At 45.5% G+C, this 19,346-nt stretch overlaps 1 protein-coding gene across 1 annotated transcript in view; it reads right to left on the bottom strand.

The window, feature by feature from the left end:
• Xkr6 (XK related 6) overlaps positions 1-18,884 on the bottom strand; it is a 214,557-nt gene extending 195,673 nt beyond the window's left edge. The window contains exon 1 of the mRNA XM_036199371.1: positions 18,070-18,884. Coding sequence (XP_036055264.1) covers positions 18,070-18,824 — 755 coding nt within the window. The 5' untranslated portion in view covers positions 18,825-18,884. The remainder of the gene's footprint in view (positions 1-18,069) is intronic.
• Positions 18,885-19,346: the final 462 nt, after the last annotated feature.

The following is a 19,346-nucleotide window of genomic DNA, read 5'->3' as shown; positions in this document are numbered from 1 at the left end:
ACTGTTTTCTACCTGACTCCCCACTGGGTCTGCCTCTTCAGGGGCAGGAAGTCAAATCATCCCACAGGCTTCAGCTTCAATTCTGAGAGAGCAGTGAGGTTTGAAAGTGCCTCAAGCAGAGCCCACAGTTCTCTGATCCTTTTCAGTCTCTAACTCTGCCACTGAGTACCATCCAACCAGGCTAGGAATGAGGTCAATTACTAGAGTACCTGCTAGACTTCCTCTCCTCCTCTGCCCCTGGGGTTCAGACTCTCTTCCCAGTACTCACTCAGAGCTGTCATTAGTCCTTTCCTCTCCGTGAAACAGGCCCTACAGTTAAGCTATTCTGAGTCTTCTCTTCTATGGATTCCTGTGAGGCAAACGAAAGATATGAAGAGATGGGGAGGGAAAAAAAAAAATGAAGCCAAAATCCAGAGGTTCCTGTTTTAAGTCACCATTTAAAAGACATGATGGCTCCGGGGGAATGACCCAGGGGGAAAGTGCTGGCCTACCAAACATGAGGCCCTAGAATCAATTCCCAGCATCACAAGAAATAAAATATATAACGTATGGCCAAAATACAAAGGAAGACACATGAGCAGACATATGCACTGCAATAGTGAAGACCTTGGATCTAAGATGGCCTCTTCTTTCCATCTACTAATTCTACTGTTCTTTACCACTCACTTGTTTCTCCATCACCCACTCATCAGATGTGACACAATAGACAGGTATCAGCCTTGGACACCTGATACCTGACTCTCATACATACATTACCACTTCTTTAGGGCACAAGGCACTGAAGCTTACAGGTAAGCCCCACCTGCCTACACTCCTACTTCACTCACTAGTGGGAGGCTCCAAGGAAATGGTGTACATCAAGTACTCAAGGTATCAACAGGTTAAACTAGCTTTGGATAAGCAACCCTCAGAAGAAACATGCCAGTACTAAATAATCCAACCTGTACCTCACCTCCTGTGACTATCGTAAGCAGGGAAGCCAGGTTAACTACCTCCTGTGGTTTTAGGAAGAATTTTACCAAATTATAGCTCAGTTTACATCTACCTAGACACACAAGACAGGGTCAAAGCATAGCTGAGAGAAGGGTGTTCATTCCTGGTTAATAGCATACGAGGGTCACAACTTATCAGCAATCCATTTTCTTCCTCCCTCCCCAACTCAGTCTTCAATGTGAGTATGTGTTAATTCATACATTGTATTTCTGCAAATTAACAGTGAGTCCCAATACAGTACATGAAATGCTTCATCAAGGACAAAAGTAGCCAAGAGACACCAGGAAGACAATATATACTATTCTTTTATCCAAAGACCTTAAATTTTCATTAAGATGGTCTATTTTAGTCTACTTCTATTGCTATCACAGAATACCAGAGACTGGGAAATTTATAAATAATAGAAAATGACGTGGCTCAGAGTTTTGGAAGCTGAGAAGTTCAAGAGCATGGCAATGGCATCTGGCAAGGAACTTGCTGCTGCACCCCATGGCAGGCAGAAAGGCACATAAGACACAGACCAAGAGAATGGGCACTGCTCTCACAAAGAGCCCACTCAAAGACAACTGCTCCATTCCCACAATGGCCCTAGTACAATCACATGGGTTTCTAACAAGTCTCACTTCCTGGATGGTTAACTGCCCAGCTTGGTCGTGGAAATCTGACTGGGGCCTTGAAGGAATGAAGAAAGAACAGATACACATACTGAATGGGATTGGGTGGGATGTGCTAGATCTGATGGACACATACCAGCAACTCCATTCGACCCTGAAACCTCAGTACATTTATTTGGTACAGACCAGGAAGTCTCAGTATGAGGTCTCAGTATGAGGTCTTTGTATGAGCTCTCTGTAGAGAAGCATCTCAAGTTACAGTCATCCCACAGGGAGCAGGCTGTGGTTGCTAGTTCTTATATACACTGCCAACATTCAAATTTGGACCAAAGGAAGAAGGCTTTGCATCCCTCTGAGCCTCACCCAGAGGAAGGCTATACAAACTGCCATAGGTCTGAGGCACTGGTATCTTTGACGTGGCTACTAACATGCCAATAACACACATTCACTCAGGGCTTCCTCTGCTTCCCACAGTTAATCTTGACTATCAACTTGATTACTCAAATGACACAAATCTCTGGTAAGGTTCCACAGCAGAGAAAATACCACAACAACTCGGGCACTGGCTGTGGTATGAATAACTGTATCTCACCGAAATTCCCAAGTTGCAACCCAAGGGTATGGCCTTAAGGGGTAGGGTCGTTACGCAGCAGAACCCTCAGGAATGGGATCAGTGGCCTTAAAAAAGAGTACCAAAGGAGCTAAGTTGTCCTTCCCACCATGTGATGATGATAGCAAATGTCCATCAAAGTTCTTCATCAAGAACCAAAGTAGCCAAGAAACACCAGGAGAGTGGTATGCACTGTTCTTTCATCCAAGGACCTCAAACTCCTGATAATCTTAATCTGTTTCTGTTGCTCTAATAAAATACCTGAAACTGGGTAATTAGTAAACCAAAGAGTAGACCCTCACAGACGGCAGCCAAATCTGCCAATACCTGGACCTGGACTTCTCAAGTTTCTGGAACCATTTAAAAATAAATAAATAAATCACATCTTTTGGTCATAAGTAACCCCTAATGTAATATTCTGTTACAGTACCCTGAATGAACTAAGAATCAAAGCTGCTTTACTTCTAATATTTCTATACTTAGGACAGGAAATAGCAACACTAGCATCCCTGTAAAAGTACAATGAAAACACAAGAAAAGGGGCTGAGAGAGCAATAGGGTTTCCCCGTCTACGCTTCTGTGCTTTCTGGAAAAGACTCCTGCAGAATCCAACAGGGTGATGCTGGGAGATGGCAGAGGAGGCAGCTCCAAGTGCAGAGAGAGCATCCCCACGTGAAAGGTCAGGAAGGAGCCAGTTGTCTACCTGAGCTCTACAAATCAGTCAAAAGCTAAGCCAAGGGCACCTGGAATCAAGGAAAAGGCAACTAAAAATAGTTAGCAAGCTTACAGCATTCTCATCTGACTTACCTGCCTGGCACAGTAGCCCATGTTCCCAGACTGGGACTCCAACAGAAATACAGCTGACCTTCTTGTGCCATTAGTCAGTCACTGTTCTGGTCTGTCACAAAAACCTGCTGCATACCCAGCCCAAAACCCACCCAAGCTGGAGGAAGGTTGGCAGTACTGGAGATTACCTGAGATAAAGCATCACCAGTGAGACAAAAGATAGACCCGGGAGACCCCACAGGAAAAGACAAGGGCGTCCTTGGAAATTAGGGCAATGAAAAAGCAGCATACCTGGGTTGGGGATTTAGCTTAGTGGTAGAGCACTTGCACTTGCCTAGCAAGCACAAGGCCCTGGGTTCGGTCCTTAGCTGGGGGGTGGGGTGTGGGGAGGGGGAGGCAGCATAACTATGGAAGGACTTCAGAAACCATACACATGCTTGGGTTAGGATACCGGCTCAGAAGCCCCATGAGGACCCCCCTAAGGGGTTTCACCTTAGGTGGAATTTGTACCAGACACCACTCTGACTAACTAACTGGTCAAAGTAGACCCAGCAAAGAGCCAACTGGCAAAGACAGAGAGGGGTTCAGCTTGTCACTTGTTTGGTCCCCCTTTCTCCCCACCCAGTTCTGATGATAGAGATGATGAAACAAAAGATCCATCAGTTCAAGGCCAGCCTAGGCTAAAGAAGAAACTTAAAGCCACTGTGGGTACCTTAGCGAGACCCTAAAATAAAAAGCACTTTAAAAGAGTTAGAGGATTAGATCAGTGGTATAGCATCTGCTTATCATGGTCAAGTCTACAAGTTCAATCCCTGTCTTAGTTAAGATTTCTATTGCTGCAACAAAACACCATGACCAAAAAGCAAGTTGAGGAGGAAAGGGTTTATTCAGCTTACACTTCCACATTGCTGCTCATCACCGAAGGAAGTCAGGACAGAAGCTTGAACAGGGCAGGATCCTGGAGGCAGGAGCTGATGCAGAAGCCATGGACGGGGGCTCAGCAAACCTTCTTATAAAACCCCAGACCAACAGCCCAGGGATAGCACCACCCACCATGGCCTGGGCCCTCCCCAAAAAAATCACAAAATGAGAAATGCCTTACAGCTGGATCTCATCAAAGCACTTCCTCAACTGAGGCTCCTTCCTCTCTGATGACTAGCTTGTATCAAGTGGACACACACAACCAGCCCGTACAGCTGACCCCTTGTCAACTTCACACAAACACATCACTATGAAGCCACAGCCCTTCCTTTCTTATTCATCCCCAAGATCTCATATTAAAATCATAAATAATTTTAAAAGTCCCACAGTCTACAAATTCAAACACATTAAAAATTCAGTCTCTTTAAAATATCCAATCTCCTTTAAAAGTTCAAGTCTTTCGCCAATGGGCTCCTTTAAAAATCAAAATTAAATACCTTCTTCAAGAGGCAAGAAACAGGGCACTGTCACAATCTAAACCAAGCAAAATCAAACTCCAACAGTATAAATAACTCAATGTCCAATTATCTGGGATTCACTCATGATCTTCTGGATTCCTCCAAAGGGCTTGGGTCACTTCTCTGGCACTGCCCTCTGCAGCACACACACTTCATCTTCCAGGCTCTGGCTGGCTCCACTCCACTGCTGCTATTGTTCTTAGTAGTCTTCCCATGGCACTGGCATCACCAAAACACCAGGGTCTTCTGCTGCAACTGGGCTGCACTTTCACCAGTAGCTTCTCATAGACTCTCCTCACGGTGCTAAACTTCTACTTCTTTGTACGACCCCTTCAGTCCTGGGCCTTCAATGGCCACTGAGGCTGCACCTTTACCAATGGCCTTTCCTGGCCTCTCATAATGCCAAGCCTCAGCTGCTCTCCATGACTCCTTCATGCCTTCAAAACTAGCACAACCTGGGTGATGCTTATACATTCCAACAACTGTCAAAATAGGCTACATCCTTTGTCACCTCTGGAAAAAAAACTTCTGCTCTCAGGAACCAAATTCCAGAAAGATTTCACCTCAGTGATGCTAGTCTTTTCTTAATCACCAATAATTTCTTAGCTCCTGTTGACCAGCATCACGTAACTCAGCAAAGCAAAATTTTTGCTTTAGTAGTTCTGGTATCTTGTTAATCACAGAAGATTCCTCAGTCCCAGCTAACCAGAACCAAAGGATCTTAATTCAAAATAACCAATGCTGGAACTTCACAAGCCAGGCCTCCATCTTCTGCACTGCTCTTAACATTCTTATCTCCCAAGTTCCCACAGAACATCCCACAGAACTGTAAACATTCAATGGCTCTTCTAGCCCAAAGTTCCACAACCTTCCACAATCATCCCAAAAACACGGTCAGGTCTGTCACAGCAATACCCTACTCCTGGTACCAATTTGTCTTAGTTAGGGTTTCTACTGATGCAACAAAACACCATGACCAATATTGATGCAACAAAACACCATGACCAAAAAGCAAGTTGGGGAGGAAAGGGTTTATTCAGCTTGTATTTCCACATTGCTGTTCAACACTGAAGGAAGTCAGGACAGGAGCTTGAACAGGGCAGGATCCTGGAGGCAGGAGCTGATTCAGGGGCCATGGAAAAGAGTTGCTTACTGGATTGATTCCCATGGCTCATTCAGCAAACTTTATAAAACCCCAGACCAACAGCCCAGGGATAGCACCACCCACCGTGGGCTGGGCCCTCCCCCACGGATCACTAAATGAGAAAATGCCTTACAGCTGGATCTCATCAAAGCGTTTTCTCAACTGAGGCTCCTTCCTCTCTGATGACTCTAGCTGGTGTCAAGCGGATACACAAACCAGCCAGTACAATCCCTGACACTGAAATTCAAACAATACAACAATAACAATACCACAAACTTCCAAACAACCACACAGAACAAGGAATTGGGTCCCTACAAAACACTTTAAAAAATAAGGGGGTAGGGGAAAAGTGATAGTCCTCAATACAAAAACCAAAAAACAAGCAAATACTAGAGAAGGGGGTGGAGGGGACCAGATTTACTGAAAGAGCAGAATCCTCAGGCATCCGGGCTTTCAACAACAAACACCAGCAGACCCAAGAATAAGGAATACATGACACAGATAGTTTAAGTTCATTCCAAAATAATGGAAAGTACCTAAGAAGGCCATTGTAAATACAATGGCAAAACTTTAAAGCAATTTCTAAAATATAAGTTCAGTATCTATCTGTAAGTTCAGTGTGCTATGACAGGTAAAATGGAGAACATTACCAATCAATAAAAGAGTCCATTCATCAAAGACACAATACATGAAAAATAAGAAAGGAAAATAAAGTACAGTCTGACCAGAAGCAAGGATTAACAGAACTAAAGGAAAGATACAAAGTTCAACAAGCCTTGTTCCAGAGTGGATAGAACTTCAGAAAAGACAAACAATGAACAAGAACACTGTACCACACATAAACCAACTAGATTAGCAGCCACAATAGAAGCCACCCCAACAGCAAGGGCAGATGTTCAGGAAAAATGCACACTGGTACACAGAACAGGTCTCTGTCAATTCAAGATGACCAAGAGGGGACAAAGCACATTCAATGATAGCACCTCCACGTTTCTCAACAAAAGCTTCTCCCAGAAGCCATTAGGTTATCACAGTGGTTCTGGGCAGTCTCCACAAACACATGCCTCCCTTCAAATGAAATCAGTCTACAGAGGTGATGCAGAAGAGGTGGGGGTTTTGTTGATGTTGGCTGTTTTCCTGTTGCTTTTTCTTAACTGCAGAAAAGCGTTGGCATAAATCCATTTTAAACTGTGAAGCTCTTCTCTTCCTCTACGGCTGTCTCCAGGTGTCAGCAGGAGCAATGTCAGAAAGCATGCAAACCCCAAAGAAAGACCCTAGGAGCACAGTCCTACCCATGACTCTTGGAGAAACATTTACTATAACTAAGTTGCTCCCAAAGAAGGCTGAATCCAGCAAGCAGCTCACAGCCGGTGCAGCTGTTTCAGGCTACAAATTTTACCAGTCTTATAAAATCTTGCAATGATAGTTAAGTCACTAGCCTATCAACAGTGTACTTGGAGATGGGGTAACATATGCATTAAGCACTTTGTGCCCTGCACAAGAAGACTCTAAACTTAAAGCTGTAAACTCAATGACATGTGGACTATGAACCTTCTACATCTTTCTTCTCGACTCACTTTGCCAGTTCCTTACCTCCACTGGTGCTCTAACTCCAGTGCCAGGAGATCCAACACCCTCTTCTGACCTCGGCAAGCCATGAGGCATGCACGTGGCACACATACATCCATATAGGTAAACATTCATACACATAAAGTAAAAATTAAAATACCAAGTGTCAATAAGCACTAGGAAAATCACAGTTGGCTGAGAACAGCGCCATGTCCTTCTATAAACTCTGCCCATGTAGGCCGACTGTCAAGCATCTGATGAAGCAAACTGACAACAGCTGTCATCCACTCTCCCACGAGAGGAAGATGACAAGGGGATGGCAAGTGCACCAGAATGGAGTGGCATCTCCAGCACCACCGATCTCAGGAGTCCACCACTCACTCTTCTCTCCTCCAGATGGTGAGAGACATCCCACCTATTCACAACAAGTACAGGAGCCTGTACTGTACAGTCCTTCCCCCAAACAGTTGCTCGGCAGCATATTCGTGCAGCAGTAAGGAAACCAAAGTGTCCAACCAGCTAAATCTGCAGCAGGGTGCTACACCCCCAGCACTAGAGCTGCCAGCTGCTGCCTAAACACTATTTTCCAACATCTTCCGAAGGCTAGTACTTACTCAGATCGATTTTTAAAGGAAAATGAATGCAAAATATTGTAACTATTTGAACATTATTATAATTAGGTATTCTGTTCTTTTCTTTGATACAAGGAACAAAGTGCCTGCAACTTGCAAGAAACACAAAGTGTCTTCCTTTAGTTGCTTTTTAATTGTCTTGGAGGTTACACCGATCTGCAGGGCAGACACCTTGACCTAAGCAGTCTTCCAATTACAGATGTCCCCTCAAGTCTCCAGGAAGTTCGTCAAGTCTTCTCACGATCTTATTCCACAAATGCCAGTCAGGCAGAGGAGAAAGGAAAACAGACAGCCATGGGATACTACCACCTTCTCAAACATCTTATATCCACCTTGTGGAGAGCAGAGTGGTCTCATACATCAAAGGGGATTTAGCCTCTCCATTCTCTAAGACAAAGAGAAAGAACATGAATTTGTTCACAATATATACACATCAGATCTGGGTGAGTACTCAAAATCATTTTTTAAATTCTGATGAGCTACTATTTCAACCTGGAAGTAATACATGGTTCCTCAGCCCCATGCCTTGATGAGATCCAGTTGCAAGGATTTTCTCATTTAGTGATCAATGCGGGAAGGCCCAGCCCATAGTGGGTGGTGCTATTTCTGGGCTATTGGTCTTTACCTCAGACCAATGAGCCTTCAGCACATTCTTCCAAACCCTTCCGAAACACACCATCTTTCTGTGTGCCATCAGCAGCCAGCCATGTGGATGCAAGGTCCTTCTTATGAACCATCTTTCTTTTATAGCACAGTGTATAAAACTAGACAAGAATGCAAGGCTGCAGCTTATCCCCCACCTTAATTTGCATTTAAAGCATAAAATTGGGTGTCAAACTCTGACCCCTAGGTATGAGATACTCTGCTCTGCACTGCGCATTCCCCCATGAATGTCACATGAAGACCTTGTAAAATGTCTTTTACAAGGATCCCAATTCCTGTAATAAATGTTTCCAACCTGGTTTACTGCCAAAATCTGCCCAAAGTTCTGGTATGCATTTGTTACTCTCAATGTATAATTTGTAGTGGACCCTCTCATCTGAGATCTTATTACCCACACAACTCACAAAGTGACTTCTTAAAAGAAACAAGAATTTTCATCTAGAGCTCTGCATGGGCTCATTGGTGGTATATTACATAAAGGAACCTTAATTATTAAATAAATAGCTGCTAAATAAATATATAGTTAGTATTTTCATGTGTCAGTGACCCAGTTTTAAACGCCATTTAAGAATCAGAGAAAATGTAACCCATTATTAGTAGAGAATTAGCAGAAGGGGTGCTTTAAACAGCAGTTTAAAACTTCCTTTCTGGAATGGTGGGCGCCTATTGTTAAAGTATCTTTTGGACTTGACTAAGAACTTCTAGAACATAGTGACCTGTCTCAACAGCACATTAGGTTTAGTCTTACACTGAAACTACGCTCAGATAAGTAACAACTTTGTAAGGAATATTCAGATCATTTTAATCCATCCCCATGAATTATTAACACAAAAATTACATAGTATCCAGTATATCTTAGTACATAAAAAGTTCCAAATTTAAGAAAAATTTTGCAAGGTTTTCTAGGTAAATCATTTGATGATCTGTAAAATTAGCAGATAGAAATAAAGTCACTTTGGAGAGCCTGGGTTCAGTAAAAGTCCCACGGAAGGAGGAAAATTTCTTTAAAGGGACATTAGCTGTGGTTAAAAATCAAAACTCAGCCTTTTCTAAACCAGATAAACTTCAAGTTTTAAAACTTGAAACATTGACTAGTCTAGGTATGGGACCACAATACCTTGTGAAAGACATTTTTACAATAAAATATCAACAGGGCCTGGGAAGACAGCCTAGTCAGCTAAGGGCACATCAAGCATGAGGACCTGAGTTCGATTTCCAGAGCTCCCAAGAAGAAAGGCCAATCATAGTGGCATACACTTGGAATCCCAGCACCAGGTAAACAGAGACAGGTAGCTGTCTGGAGCTCACTGGCAGCCTACTTGGTGAGTTCCAGGCACTAATACATACATACATACATACATACATACATACATACATACATACATACATAGTCAAGGTGAGGAGTGCCTTTGGAATAGCACTTAGGGGTGTCTCTGCACATTTTAATTTAGGTGTATTTAGTTTGGCTTAGGCTTCAAATCATTAAACTTAGCTCTTAGTTTTAAAGATTAACTAAATACTTAACTATTTTCCAGACCCAACAGGCAAGAACAGTTATATATTTTTAAGGAGAACTGTACAATGGATGCCTGACAGGGTCCCCAAGAAACTTAAAACAACCACAACAGGCAATCTCTTCTTATACTCTACAACCATTAGCATGACATATGTGTGGGGGCTTTTATTAATTCTTTGACAATTTCATAAAATGTGTACTGACCATATCCATCCACCATAACCTGAAGAGTAGATGGTTTATGTAGTTATTTCTTTCTTGGTCTCATTCCACCAATGCAAACTCCTTTCGGAGTTGCTAGCTACCTAAGCAGGTATGGCCACTGGGCTCATCTCTAACCCTGGCATCTAAGTGGAAGTGGTATGTGTCACTCAAGATAGACATTGAAGAAACACACCCACTCTCTCCTATCTCTGGCTATATGTTCTACAGGCTGAGGGAACCAAGTGCCAGAGAAATGTCAGGGCTACCACCAGTCAAGACCAACTGCAGCCAAGACCACAGCAACAGGCCATGAATTCCTATTGTGTTATGCAGCTGAGGTTGTGTGTTAGTTTCCATAGTGCAGAAACTAACAGTGATTATCGTACAGGCAGATCTGCTGCTTCCCACTTAAGTAACTCCTTGATTTGGAAGGTCTACTCATCCTTCAAAAAAAAAAAAAAAACTATGAAAACAGATTGTTTATATTGCAGAAAGCAGTCTGTTTATTCTACCCATCAGTCTTTTCCCTGACAACTGGCTACTGTTGCTCTTTTTGTTTACTGTGTGCTCAGATGAATTTTAATATAAATCCTCGCTATAACCACATAACAAATGAAGCAAATTCCCAAATCACCCAGGCTCCAGGCACGCTATTCAACAGGATCACTTCTCATCCAGTGTCGAGGTCACAGAAGTAGACACATAAAAGGGGGTTTAAACAGCCCCTCTTTGCTTCTTTACTATACACAAGGACCAACTAAGCATGAAAAGAGTAATCATTTTCACTTGACCTTGGAACACTGTACCATCTCACCCAAGCTATACTTCCAGTATAGCAGAACCTTGACACTTCAATGGCTGCATCTTGACATCTCTCAATTCAAACAGATGTCACACGTCTATACCACAGGCTCCTCCGTGTGCAACTGGAAGGTGGGAACAGCAGCATGTGGGGAAGTAGTGTTAGCCTGAAGCCCATCTTCTTAGCATTTTCTGCAGCTATCAATGTTCTCACAAATAATGAGAAAGAAGGCAAAGAGGAAGACTGCTTCCCAAAAGAATGCTGAGAATCTTACCAAATACCTTCCTCTGGGGCCAAAGCAGGATGAAGGCACAGCAGATAAAGGCACTTGCTACCTGTGTCCAGTCCCCAGAATTCAAATGATGGAGGAAGAGAACATAACTCCCACAATTTGTCCTCTGACCTCCACGAATATGTGTGTGCACACACAATACTGTTTTAATTTTTTTAAAGGATTCTACATATGAGACTCAAGGAAGACTCAGAATCACCCAGGCTTTCAGCCCAATGAAATGTCTTTGGAAAATGAGCCTTGCTATTATCTGTATCTGAACTTCGTGACTTTTATTACCAGTCTGCTTAAAAAGTTACAGTTTTAAGTCATTTGTCTTTGTTCTTTTCCCCATAGCCCTGATATTTGTAGTTTATGGTTTTCCAGAATGAAAATCATCATAATGTTCAAATAACAACCCCTGACTTATTTCAAAACTCCAAAGAAACTTCTGAGTCAATGGAGTATTTCACTGCATTTGAGTGTTAAATGTGGAGAACAGCAACATTCAGAATTTTAAGCACTCTATAGGGCCACAGCAATTATTTGATTATTATATAATCTACATTTTCATCAACCTCATTCCAGATTTTTAAAAACCCAGCCAGCTACTGTTTAAATACCAAAGTTCTATTAAAATCACCTACAGAGGCTGGAGAGATGGTTCAATGCTAAAGAGTACTGACTGCTCTTGCTGAAGACCTGAGGTTCAGTTCCCAGCACCACCCGGTAGATTACAACCATCCATAACTCCTGTTCCCAGGGACTGGGCGCCCTCTTTGGCCTCTGCAGAAGCACACAGTACACCTACATACATACAGGGAAAACACTCATACACAAGAAATATAAACTAATAAATCTCCGTAAAAATTGCTAAAACAATCCACAGAGCCTCTTTCATAAGTCTTACCTCAACAAACCTAATCTGCCTAGAGCTTAAGTTTACAAAACAACCCCAAGTGACCTAGAATGTTTTCCTTTCTCCTTAAGAACTACTCTTGTAAACACTGTGTGAACTCAAGACGATGCAGCTGAGTTCTCACCCCCTCTAGAACGGTTGGGAAACTTGCTAGGAACCTAGATTTTCAGGATACTTAGAGTCTTTCTTTTCTTTGATGATTTACTTAATTTTTTTTTCTTTCCTTCTTTTTTCTTTTTGCCAAGCATAGTGGCACATGCCTTTACTCAATCACTCAGAAAGCAGAGGGAGATGGCTCTCCACTGAGTTTGAGACCAGCCTGGTCTACATAGTGAGCTGCAAGCTAGCCAAGATTACATAGTAAGACTTGTCTCAAAAAAAAAAAAAAAAAAAAATCACTTTATATGCATAGGTGTTTTGTTTGCATGTATGTTGGGAGCCACCTGACATGGGTGCTGGAAACTGAACTCAGGTCCTTTGGGAAAGCAGCAAATGCTCTTAAGAGTTGAGCCATCTCTCCAGTCCCTAACATTTAAGATTCCTGGGGCCATCTCAACCCCAGGACTCATAGACCAAAATCTCTCATGATGGATCCGAGTATCTGACTTTGGAGTGAGCTGTGAGCCTGATGCACAGCTCAGGCTAGCAAGTGAGCACTTTGTAACCCTGTGGCATTTCCAACAGATTAACAGAGAATAAATAGAGAAAGCTAGTAGATGGAACTCCACATATGAATGGTACCCCAGAGGGAGTCAACCCTAACATAAGCCTCTTGACATTGTGGATTTATAGGGCTGGAAGCCATCTACCCTGAGAAGAGAGTTGTATAGATTGCTGAAAATGTTCTCAAGACAAGAACCTCAGCTCTGTGTCACATCTGATGTCACCATCAGCTACAAGACTTGAAACTCTGCCCAATGCCAATGGGATCTAATACATTAGACTAAAAGAACTGAGTGTCAGAGAACCTCAGCTCATCTACCAAGTGGTCCCCCCAGAGCATCAGGGGTACCACAAGTCCGATTCTGACTAGTCAGAAGAGCAAACTCTCAGAGGGAAACCAAGTCACTGAGGATGCCACACCGGCTGACATGGCCTTCTTACAGGGAAAAGAACGCCATGGGGGAGAAAGTGGGGCCCATTTTGCCATCATTGAGATGTTGCCAAAACTTCCCTCCACTAGTGACCAGTGGTGAAGGTTACATAACCCCTCCAACCCCACTCCATCTGTAAAATGGGTGCAAAATTTAAATTACATGATACATGGATTAAAAACAGAATTTGACATATTTCCCATAGTTTTTCCCTTAGGGTTTTCCCAATTTCTCTTGCACTCTCATACCATTCCACAGTCTCATGAGTTACTTCTAGTAAGTACTCCCCGCAGCTCACAGCAAGTATCCCACACCCATGCCTTCCAACCCTACCCAGGAACTGGGGCAGTACAAGGCATGCTTTAGCTCCCTTTACTTGTCCTTCCAAAATTAACACAAAGCCTAAACGCTTTTTTATGACAACACTCACTGGGCACCCTCCAAAGGTAGAGCCAAATGCAAAGGCCAAAATGCTATGGCAAGACCAGCATGGCCACAGACATGCAAACTCAGTCACACAATTCCAAGGGCCAGAGCCTCCAAGAAAATGGGCTCACTTTCTAATAATGGCTCACCGTACTGAAGTGAAGTCTGGAGTGACTTGTCTTTATGACTGGTTCACATACCCGTTACCCCTGGGAAAAGCACCTGAAGAACAGTGCCCACAAAGCTACACAGTAAGCTACATTTTCACCAATTAGTGCCAGGAAAGCTTACCTAAATAGACCTCAATCACACTCTAATGCTCCTCAGAGGCGGGTTCACAATACCAAATCACTACAAACACAGCTTTTGCTGGCTAGTTTTGTGTTAACTTGACATAAGCTACAGTCATGTGAGAGAAGGGAACCTCGAATAAGAAAATGCCTCCATAACATAAGGCTGCAGGCAAGCCTGTAGGGCATTTTCTTAATTAGTGATGTGGGAAGGCCCAGATGGTTGTGGGTAGTGTCATCCCTGTGCTGTGGTCCTGGATGCTATAAGAAAGCAGGCTGAGTAAGCCAGTAAGCAGCATTCTCCATGGCTTCTTCATTACCTCCTGCCTCCAAGTTCCCTCAAGTTCCTGCCTTGGCTTCCCTCAAGAGACTGTCATTCAGGGTATGTGAGCCTTTCCTCCCCAATGTGCTTTTGGTCATGTTTCATCACAGCAACAGTAACCCTAACTAAGACACAGCTACTCTTCCTTGCTCCAAGTTGGGCTCAGCATGACAGAGATGTCAAGCACATGCCATTTTGACAGGAAAGACAAGGAGAGCACTCCACTACATCACGGGAAGCATGTTCCTAAACAGGTGCCATATTCTCTCCAAGCAGACTCCTGAAATTTTACATTTTAAAACATGTGAAAAAAGAAGGCAGAGAAACAAGTATTCAATGTTTAGTGGGATTAGTTTTGTCAATGTACAACTTCACTAATATCTTTTCTTAGAAATATGGCCCAAATCAAACAGATTTCCTAACCTTAACCTGGATGCCATGTAACTACATGAAATAGCACAATTTGGGTCACAAATATGATAAAGGAAACCAACAGAACCCCAAAGACCTGCAGTAAAGGACTGAGTCAATGTGTGCTTATACATGTTGACAAGCAACCATTTGCCAAGAGGTAGAAACAAGAAAAGAGTGAAAATCTTTCTCACAGGCTCTTCCGTATGAATGATTTCAATGCACACAACATGCCTAGCAGGTATTAATGAGCAGACTTTGTTCTCAGAGCATTTCAAGTAAAGTCAGTCCAAAAATAAAAAATGAAAATCTTTTCTCAGTAAATACTGCTTTTGAAATGTAGCAATAGAGATGAAACAGCTTTGCTGAATTATCCTGTCTTCCAATATTGTAACTCTCTGAGTTATGTAAAGATAAAATCCAATCTGAAAGTGTGACATACTAAACACACAGGCATCCTCCATAACTTCTTCCCAGTGAAGACTGAAAAGTTAATTGAAGATGGGGGGCAAATACAACACCCCATTTCAAATCTAAAAGCTTAATCTAAACTTTTCAGTTTGTCTCAAAATCTAGACTTCAACCTTGCACAAACACAATTAAGTTTGGCTAAATGAGGTGGGGCATAGGGGTTATCCTAACAAAAAATACACTTAACTCTAACTTCATTGGTCCCAAAAGCTTACTTCCAACTGATGGAATGGGTCACATTAGAATTCTCTCAAAAAATTGAACGTGTCACAAACATCCTCATTGCCCATATTCACACACGAGACAAGAAGACAGTAATTTCAATCTCTTCAACAGAAGCTAGTTATTAAATACATGCTGCAAAATCCCTACTAAGAGTTCAAGATCACTCTCATACCCACTTTTTGCCCCTCTCCCCTCACTGTTCATACCAGCCTCCAAATCATATCTGAGCAATTATATCCCCAATACTGATTCAGCAGGAATTATTTAGGGAAGGGGTTAAAATTTTAAATTTAAGATTTATTTTGAAACTGTTATTTGACCAGCTATGCTCATAACTAAAAATTTTACTCTGTTCATAAATTTTTATCAGCAGGAAACAAATTACCTGCAGACAAAGGCAGCTAGAGTAATGGTCACCGGGTTGAACCAGGAAAATCAAGACCCAGGCTCACTTTTTCATGAATCTGCACATCAACTCTGTAGGACAATGTTTTGATTCAATTTCATGCTTTCTCAGATGTTCTGATGAGTCAGAATAGAGAGCTGAAGAAAACATTCAAAACACAAACTTTCTTCCATCTAACCTGAGTTATCAGCTGAGGTGCTGAGGCCTAAAATTACTTCGCATAGCAGATAGTATAGACCAGTCTCCTGAGGAAATGTACCAAAAGGATTCATCCCTGTGTAGGCTTTACCAGAAAAATGGTTCCCCTTGTAAATGCTGTCACTGACAAAGTCATTGGTTCCAGAACACACTGAAGCTGATTTAAGTCAGAGGGCACAGGGTAACTAAGGTTTCAGTGGTTTTCTGATGTAGCCAGTCAGGCAGTGAGGTAAACAGTGAATGTAATCAGTCAAGCAGTCAGTGAAGTAAACAGTGAGGTAGACGAAAGGCAGTCAGTAGACAGTGAGATAATCAGTAGACATTCAAGTAGACAATGACATGGTCAGTGAGAACAGCAATAGCAATCAGTGAGGTAGACAGCGAGCTAGTCAGCAGACAGTGAAGGTAATCAGTTTGGTAAGGCAGTCTAGTGAGGTATTCAAGAAGCAGACAGACTCGGAGACAGCAGACGTGAGATAGTGAAGTAAACAACTCAGTAGTCAGTTAGGTAAGCAGTGAAGGTAACCAGTGAAGTAAACAACTCAGTAGTCAGTTAGGTAAGCAGTGAAGGTAACCAGTGAAGTAAACAACTCAGTAGTCAGTTAGGTAAGCAGTGAAGGTAACCAGTGAGGTAAACAACTCAGTAGTCAGTTAGGTAAGCAATGAAGGTAACCAGTGAGGTAAGCAATGAGGTAGATAGTGAGGCAGGCAGACAATGAAGATAATGAGGTAAACAGAGAAGGTAGTGAGATAATGATGCAACCAGTGAAGCAATCAGTTAGTGAAGCAGTCAGACAGACAGTAAAGAAATCTAGTTGGTGAACTAGTGAGGTAAACAGGCAGGGGGGAAGGTAGACAGTGAGGTAGCCAGTGATGGTCCCTGTCAGTGGAGTAGACAAGGAGGGTAGCCAGTGGGGTAGCCAGTGAGGTAGCCTGTCAGTGAGGTAGTCAATAAGAGTCAAGACAGTGGGATAATCAGTGAGGCAGACCATAAAGGTAGTCAATGAGACAGTGATGTAAACAGTGAGGCGATCAGTGAGGAAGTCAGGCGGTGGGGTAGTCAATGAGGGTAGACAGTGAGGTAGCGAGGTAAGGAGTTAAGGTCGTCAGTGAGGCAGGGATATAAACAGTGAAGCAATCAGTCAGTGAGATGGGCAGTAGGTAGACTATTAACTATGAGGCAGTCGGTGGGGTAGCCAGTCAGGTACTCTATGTGGTTAGGCAGGGAGGTAGACAGTTAAGGTTCCTTGGCAAGTGGTTTTGAGGGATCCACCTGACGCACTAGGACTTTACAGAAGGGGGAAGGGGGCCTTGAGGCCAAGCTTGCATCTTGGATGTAAACAGAAATCACACATAGGCCTGGCCATTAAAAACAGAATAGGTGCCCAAGTGGCTCAGTGATTTTCCAGAGGTGAGAGTTAACATCAAACGCTTGCTGCCATTAGATACCATCTCATTTTTTCCCCCTGTCGCTGGAAAAGGGCACATCTATTCAGAAAAAGAAAAAAAAAAAAAAAAGTCATTTTTCCTTCAAGGAGGGCAGAGGTGTGGAGCCCTTCGCAGGGGCTGGGTTTGCAGGAGGGGCATGAAAGGAAGGAGTGCTTTAAGGAGAGGCCCCACACCGGCCACTGCAGAGAGAAAACGGGAGGCGCGCGGGGGGGGGGGGGGGGGATGTCTCTCGGGGAAGCGGGGGGGGGGGGGGCGAGTTCAACCGGCTGGAGGAAGCCAGGTGGTCGACCCCCTCTCCAGGATGTGAGCCGGGGTGCAGAGAGCGAGCGCCGGTTACCTTGGGACACCCGGGGGTGGGGAAAGGGGCAACCAGGATGGAGGTCTGCAGAGAAGAGGGAGGGCAGAGGCAGGGTCTCCTGCAAGTACGACCCAGGGAAGGAGATGGGCAAACAGAGGGATCTGGGGCCTCCCCGGGGCCAAAGGCGTGGCCAGGCATCCTATTGACCGTCGCGAGACGCTAGGACAGCGCGCGGCTGCCCTGCTCAGCCCTGCCCGTCCAAGGGGCCCGCGCGCGGCCGCAAACCCCCCCCCCCCCCCCCCCCGCAGTGCTCTTACCTCCACACCTGCCCCATCTGCAGCAGGTGGATGACCGACTGCCAGATCCACACGGAGAGGCGGCACAGACGCTGCGCCCCCGGGGTGGCCGAGCCCCCCGCACCCGGGCCGCCGCGGGCCGCGCCGTGGCCGTAGCCGGCCCCCATCATCGGGGGTCCCCGGCTGCTGAGCCCCTCCACGGCGCCCAGCCCGCCGCCCGTGTAGTCCTGCACGAACCAGCGGAAGCTCAGGCTCTGCACCAGCAGCGACGGCACCAGCACGAAGAACAGGGTCAGCCCGAAGCAGCCGTAGTCCCCCTTGCGGTAGTAATCGAGGGCCAGCCACAGGTCGGTACCCACGTCCCCGAAGAACACCAGCAGCGCCAGCACGATCCACAGGCAGTCGAGCCACGGCCGCTCCACCTGCGGCGACGCGGGCTGCGGTCGGCCGGCCGAGGGCGTCGGGGGGTGGCGGCCGGCGGCCCCGGGCGGCTGCAGAGGCTGGTCCCCCCCGTCGGCGGCGGCGGCGCTGCGGCGCGGCTTCTTGCCCAGCAGCGAGCGCAGGCAGGCGGAGCGGCAGCCCCAGTAGCACGAGGAGGTGTTGCAGCAGTGGCAGATGTGTAGCGAGCTGCTCTCGCCGGGCTCGCTGCCGTCGCCGCCGCCGCAGCCGCCTCCCCCGGGCTCCCCGTCCTCCTCGCCGCTGCCCACCGCCTCGTCCAGGTTGTGCAGCTGGGCGAAGCCCACCCCCACGCCACCGCCATCGGATTTCGCCGCCATCTTGACTCTCTTCCCAGCTCCGGAGGTTGGGGGGGGAGGGACGGGGGGGGGGGAGAAGGCAGGGACCGGGGAGGGGGGGAACGAATGGAGAGGAAGGGGGGCGGGGAGGAAGCGGGGGAGCAGACGAACGGGGGGGAGTGGGCCAGGGAACCCCCTCCGCTTCCGGGCGGGTGGCGTCACTTCCGGGCGAGCCCCCCAATCGCACGGCGCCCGCAGCCTCCTGGCCCTACCCTGCTGGCCAAGATGGCCGCCCTCCTGTGCCTCAGCTGCTGGGCGGGGGACCGGGGGGTTCTCCCCGCCAGGGCTCCCCTTCCCCTCTTCCGTTGACCCCGAAACCCATCAGGTTGACCCCTCGGCGTTTCAGAATCCCGCTGGGCTGAGTGAGGCGGTCCAAAGTGTTCTCTGGAGGAGGCAGTGCCAGACGTTTTGGGGTCCCCTTCCTCTGCGTCGCAGCTCTCAGCTTTGCTCTGGGAGAAACGCCCCCTAACACCCGGCCGGCTTCTGGCGGAGGGGCGGGACCTC

Source organism: Onychomys torridus, chromosome 9 (genome assembly GCF_903995425.1).
Source record: "Onychomys torridus chromosome 9, mOncTor1.1, whole genome shotgun sequence".
Taxonomy (NCBI): domain Eukaryota; kingdom Metazoa; phylum Chordata; class Mammalia; order Rodentia; family Cricetidae; genus Onychomys; species Onychomys torridus.
This window is presented reverse-complemented; position numbering and strand designations above follow the sequence as displayed.